Raw genomic sequence first — 7034 nt, 5'->3', positions numbered from 1 at the left:
CTTATTTGGAAAAGTAAACACTAACAATTGACAAAAACAACCAATAACATATGCTAACAATCAACATAAACAACCAATAGCACAAGTGGGATTTAATAAAGGGTAATTTAGTTTCCATACTTTCCATAACATAGTTTCATACATCAACAAAATGGTTAATAGTTTCATACATCAACAAAATGTTTAACCAAAAGAAACATAATTTACCCAAAAGTATTAACCATAAGGACACAGTTTTACCAAAAAGACCTAATTTAACCAAAAGAACTGATTAACCAACAAAATAAAATTTCACTAATAGATCAAGACCATGTCATCAATTTCCCTCAACCAGCTTTTCCTTTTCCCTTACCAGAACCACCAAGACCACCAGAACCACTAGGAGCACTAGCTTTTTGTCCCTTACAACTCCTTGCATTATGACCAATGTTGTTGCACTTTGAACAAGTAACCGACTGAAGGATTCTTGATGCACTATTACCCTTCACCATGTCATCAATTTCATAAGCTGATTTTCTGCGTTTCTTCTTTGGTCTACCTATTGTGACACGATGTTTAGGAGGAACCAGAGTTGTTGGACACACAGACTTTTCCCACATGCTTCTCCCATTAATGGGCTCAATTTTGAATGAGTACATCTGTTTCCAAGTTTTTAGCCAATATACCTCATGCACCCAAGTTTCTGGTATTCCAACATCCTTACTATTCTTCCTCATCTCCCATATAGTAGCAACACCATGTTTGCATGGCATCCCAGTGAGTTCCCATTTCCTGCAGGAGCATGTTTGTTGAACCACATCCACCGCGCATTGGTCCATCCAAGGGCCACTTACCTGATACTTACCATTTCCACAAAATACAGATCTATAATCTTCTGCCTTTTTTATATTTTCCAAAGTCTGCATAGTTGTAGGTGTCAAAGGACTAGTACATTTCCCAATGGCCTTTTCTACATTCACAATCTTCTTCATTAGATATTCCCTAATGAACTCTAGGCAAGTAATAATTGGTTTATCACGACCCTCATTCAGTTTTCCATTGAATGTTTCACACAAGTTATTAAGAATCACATCAGAATGTGCTCTCCCTGTCCAATCACATCACTTAAAGTCAATTCAAAAAAACTACACAAACCAGGAAAACATAAAGAATGTTATTAGAGTTAAATGTTATACCAGTGAAATGGGACCTAGACCAGTGTTGAGGTGGTATCTTCTTAAGCCACTCATAACAATCCTTGTTTAATTTCTTTAGCTCTTCCATGCCTTTGTTAAACTGTTGTACATGTGTTGCAGTTGCACATGTCCATAAGAGGTCTTCGAAAGGTTTACCCCTCCATTGCTTCCTCATGTTATCCCGAATGTGACGAACACAGTAACGATTTTCAGCACAAGGAAACAATGTTGCAATTGCACTTAGAATACCCTAACAATCATACATAGATTTTGTTAGTAAACAATTTAGAAATAAAGTAAAAAAAATCTATGATTTTAGTACCTTTTGTCTGTCTGTTATAAAAGTGAAATTAGAATTAGTATTCAAGCGAAGATCCTCCCCAAGACAACTCAAAAACCAAGTCCATGAACTGATGTTCTCTGTTTCAACCACCGCATATGCCAATGGATATGTGCCATTATTACCATCTAGTCCCTGCATTTTATGATAAATAACAATCATGAATAGATTTTTACTTATTTTTATGTATAACAATAAGTAAAAGAACCATAACTAAAACTTACCACGGCTGAAAGAATTTGTCCTGGAAATGGACCCTTCATGAAAGCACCATCAAAGCCAAGAAAATCCCTCTTTCCAGCTGCGAAGCCTTTCTTTAAAGCTCCCAAGCATATGTAAATGCGTCTGAATGTCCTCGTTTCACTGTGTGGATTTCCTTCGCTTTCAACATCAACCCTAACAGTCGTATCTGGGTTACGAGTTTGCAACTCAACAATGTAATCTCTGAGTAAACCATATTGAGTAACGAAATCTCCTTGCACAAGGTTTAGAGCCTCAGATTTTGCCCTAAATGTTTTCATCCTAGAAAGATCTACCTTAAACCTTCGTTGTAGCTGTTCTTGCAAAGCCCTAATTGGAATAGTAGGGTTACTTTCAACCTGTTCAACAATTTTAGAAGAGAAGAATTTATACGTACATGCTTTTACTGTTCTAGTTTGAAGACATTTATGGACTTTGTTGTACGGTTTAACTGTCCAATTGACATCTTTTTTCCACTTACTAGCTAATAAGACCCAAGGACATATTTCTTCTTCATCGTTGACTTCTACATTAGGCCCAAGCTTTGGTATTGTTCCCTTACAAACCCATTTCACTCTATTCTTGTCATTTTTTCAAGGGCCAGCTCCCTTCTAGTCTCTATGGCATGGAGTTTTACCTTATCCTTAAACTCCTTTGCTGAACCAAATTTTTGAAAAATATAGAAGGATTCACTAACAAGTGCTTCATCATTCTCATGTTCCCTTTGAATTGCTCTTACTGATTTCTTTCTTTGACCATTAATCCCCTCATTTGATGATGAATCAGATGCTAAAAAGTCAGTGTTAATCACCTCTAAAGCTTCATCTTGTGTGCCTTCATCAACCACAGTGTTAGACGACCCTCCAACCCACTCCACATCTTTGTCGATATTCATTTCAAAATCTTGCATATCCACATTAATATCATCCAATATATTTTCAATGTCCACAAAAAAATCACTATCATCACTTTCATCATTGTCACTCTCTAACTCACCAAACTTACCAAAGTCATTAGCATCATTAACCAAGTCATTCTCCATATGATCAGTGAGAGTAGCATCATTACCCAAATCATTCTCCATATGATCAGTGAGAGTAGCATTACCCAAATCCTTCTCCAGATGACCAGTGGGTGTAGGATCATTACCCGATTCTTTCTCCATGTGATCCATTTCATCCTCCAAGTCAACAGCAGGTGTGCTATGCCACTCCAGGAACAGTCTCTTTGAACAAGATGGAGGTTCAGTAATCTCCGTTATACGAACTTTACTGTGGGTTGGGGACATTAAATAGGTGTGCAGAGTAGTTTTGTCATGCTCTATATATACCTCAATTAACTTATGCTTAGCCACAAAACTCCCCAAATAACAAACATCTTCATCACTAGCTAAAGCGAATAACCCAAAATCTAAATCGCCTAAAGGCCTTTGAAAGTCATAGTAAAGTGGTTTACCTATTGAAGCATACCCTAGGTCTTCCATCATCTCATCAATGTCATGAACGGAAAAGGTATCAATGTCCAGTAAATCAACAAATGTTTGCTTCCCACGAATATACTTCCTTCCAGGCAAGCTTGTAAACTCACCTCCATGGTGCATTCTTATTGAAAACATTGTCGGATGTCCAGCTGTAGAGGAGAGAATCATTTTTAGCTAACAAAAGTAAACCTTTAACAGTCAATATCATTCAAAAGAAAGTCAATCAAACATACCATAACTTTGATCAACGTCGATTTCAGCCATTTCACCACGAATGCGCCAAGAAACCATTGCAATTCTTTGTTCTTGCAGTCGTCGCTACTGGGGTTTTCATGTAAGGATTTTGCACATAGTTGTGTGTTTTCTTGGGCATACGATTGTGTAATGTAGAGTATGATCGTTTAATTGAACGCACCGATTTCTTAAACTGGCGGTATGAAGAATAAGTAAAATGACGGAAATACCCCTCAACGTGCAAGGCACGTGGGGGTTTTAACTCCAAAATCAAATGGAAGGTTAGATGAGGGACCAGGCGTGCACTAAACCAAACTATTAAGGATTGGCATGGTTAAAAAATGGAGTTAGGGACTAGGCACGTAACAAACACCAAACCATAGGGACCATTCGTGTAATTTGTCCAAAAATATTGGATTTTTCAGAAACAAACTCGGTGATTTTGTACCAAACTTACAAATTTTTATACATAAACTCTTTATGAACTCACCAACTTAATTGTTGACACTCTTTCAAAACTACATGTATTTCTCAGGGATTCAATAATACAAGTAAAACCCAGCTTTTGGAGAAGTGACGCTAAGGCGTTAGCTTAAAGCTCATTTTGTCATCATATTGTAATTTTTTTGAACAAATATCATTCAACAATGTAACATTTTCAATTATATATATGATGGTTATTTTACTTTCTGTACTATGTATTCAACTGTTACGATACTACATTAAGTCATCCACCCCCGAACGATTTTGATGTTCTGGTTTGGGGGTGTGACAAAAACATTGGTGTTCGGTACTAGTATTCAAGGATTGAAGGTATTCCAAGATAGGATTTGGTTATTTAAGGTGGGTAAAATAAGAAATCCTCTGATGGAAGAAGCTCACAAGTCCATGTACTTAATTCATCCCGGCAGCACTAAGATATATAAGGATCTAAAACCCTATTATTGGTGGCCGATGATGAAGTTCGATGTTGCAAATTATGTGGTCGAGTGTGTAACATGTGTGACGGTTAAAGCACAACATCAGAAACCATATGGGAGTTTAGAACTTTTACCTGTACCCATGGGTAAATGGGAAGACATCACCATGGATTTTATGACTAAACTTCCCAGGACAAAGAACAGTCACGACATGATTTAGGTTGTCGTGGATCACAAAGAGTGCACACTTCATAGCAGCCAATGAGAGATGGTCTATGGATAACTTGTAAATGCTTACGTGAAGCGAGTAGTAAGACTTCATGGTGTTCCTTTATCGATTGTATCATTTTGTGATAGTCGTTTCAAATCAAGGTTTTGGAGGAGTCTACAAGAGGAAATGGGTACGAATTTGTGTTGAAGTACAACCTACCATCCACAGATTGATGGTCATAGCGAAAGAAAGATTCAAACACTAGAAAATATGTTAAGAGCATGTACCCTAGAATTCCAAGGTAACTTGGATGAACACTTACCCGTGGTAGAGTTTTCTTATAATAATAGTTACCATTCGAACATCAAGATGGCACCTTATCATGCCTTGTACGAACAGAAATGTTGTGCGCCGTCTTGTTGGCTTGAGGTTGGAGAAAATCTATTTATGGGCCCTAAATAGTTGATCAGACTGCTAAAAATCTCAAAGTGATTAGAGAAACGATGTTAGCGGCTCAAGATCACTAAAAGAGCTATGCCGACAAAAAGCAACGACTATTGACTTTCGAAGTTGGAGATTCGGTTTTGCTCAAATTCTCACCGTGGAAGGGACTTATAAGATTCAGAAAGAAAGGAAAGTTAATTCGAAGGTTTGGTGGACCATTCAAAGTTCTTCAGAGGATTGGGAACCAAGCTTACAAGCTAGAATTGTCAGGAGAACTAGATGGTATTCATAACACCTTCCATTTGTGTTATTTTAGGAAGTTCACGGGTGAAGTTCCTGATATAATTCCACTTACAGAGTTACGTATGGATGAAAATAAGAGGATAATCGAAGAGCCTGAGGAAATTGTTGACCGTAAGACAAAGAAGTTGCAACGCAATATGGTCGACTTAGTGCTCGTGCGATGGAAATATACAAATAGGTTGAACCTCACCTGGGAAACAGAGAGTGAAATGATAAGTCGCTATCCACATCTGTTTGCTAATGCATGATTCCAAGACAGAATCATCCTAAGGAGGAGAGAATTATAATGCATGTGTTTCTAGCCTAAGCATTAGTATGATGAGGTAATACTTAGGGTCAACAATTGTAACCTACTTTGAAGTAATAAAGAGGAATTTTTTGAATATTATGTGAAGTATGTGATTTTATGTGCATTATACATCTTTATAAGATATAATTGATGGGTTTTGAGCATTCTAACACTTCCTAAGTGTACATGCAACCCTAATAACCTTGGATCTATGTTTGTCTAATTATCATGCAAAGTTGAATTCCAAGGCTATATTCCTATCTAGCATACATGGGGAACAATTTTAACTTGAATGATAGATAGAATAACTTACCTTGTTGTTGCTTGTGTTCCTTGAAACCTTATGAGCCTAGCACCCCAAGTGTGATGCCTCAAATGCTTCACACAACACCAAATGCTCTTGGAAGGACTTATGAGAGAACGCACACTTCTTGAAATCGGCCAAGCCCTCTTGTTTCCTTAGTGTAGTCGATTTTGGTGGAGAATGAGATCTTTATATAGTGTTGAGACATCTAGGGTTACACCATGTAAACCCTAATGTGTCATGACTCTTCATTTCCATGACCCATGGGTTTGTAACTCCCATGGAGCATCCTATGGGTAGAACCCAACTTGATAATCCATGGAGCCTCTTAGCCCACTATACAAGATATGGATGATTTACATAATCAACCCATATATTTAATTAGTTCTCTTTTGATCACTTAATTAATTTTAAATTAATTATTGATCAAACTAATCAAATAATATTATTAATATATTAGAACTTATAATATATTAATAATCTCCAAGTGTTATTTCTCTCATTTAGTCTATCCAATTGCATGGTGCCATGCAACCCAAATGGACCATGCCGGGTCGGGTCAAGTACATACCAGAAATAGTTATGGACTTAGACACCTTATCCAACAGTCTCCCACTTGGATAAGTCTAATAACTATTACTGCAAGTATGACTTCAGGAACCGATCAGCAATCGTAGCTCTTTTCAAGGTTTCTCGGAACTGAGAAGATGATGGTACGCCATTTAAAATAAGTGATCATATAATCCTCTATTCTAGATATCAGTTGGACAAATACATGGAACAATGTCTTACTTATTGTCCAACAGTTTGTTTCCCGATTTCCGATTTGTTTGACAAAGAACTTAATTGAACACATCAACTTAGTTCTGACCGGGCCCGGTACATGGGTCAAAACAAAATCATCGAGGGGCTATCAGCTTCTAATCCAAGAAGGAACAGATAAACTTCGACTCATATGTTTGTTCTACCACTCATTGAATTACACACAAGAGCACGATTTATAACATCGAGTTACCAATGCGTTTTCGTACAATCAATGCATAACCAACTTGTAAGTAACAAATCATATCTCTAGGTTTGAAGACTTATATGAT

At 37.2% G+C, this 7034-nt stretch overlaps 1 protein-coding gene across 1 annotated transcript; it reads right to left on the bottom strand.

Moving 5' to 3' along the window:
• Nucleotides 1-326: 326 nt before the first annotated feature.
• LOC145007081 (uncharacterized) lies at nucleotides 327-905 on the bottom strand. The gene has a single exon (XM_078966080.1). It carries the CDS (start codon nucleotides 903-905, stop codon nucleotides 327-329), a length of 579 nt encoding a protein of 192 aa, XP_078822206.1.
• Between the last annotated feature and the right edge of the window lie 6129 nt (nucleotides 906-7034).

The sequence above is a fragment of the Lactuca saligna genome, chromosome 7, assembly GCF_052625555.1.
Source record: "Lactuca saligna cultivar CGN05327 chromosome 7, ASM5262555v1, whole genome shotgun sequence".
Lineage (NCBI taxonomy): Eukaryota > Viridiplantae > Streptophyta > Magnoliopsida > Asterales > Asteraceae > Lactuca > Lactuca saligna.
This window is presented reverse-complemented; position numbering and strand designations above follow the sequence as displayed.

Coding starts and splice junctions, on each gene's coding strand:
- LOC145007081 (XM_078966080.1), bottom strand. CDS start 905: ATGCAGACTTTGGAAAATATAAAAAAGGCAGAAGATTATAGATCTGTA.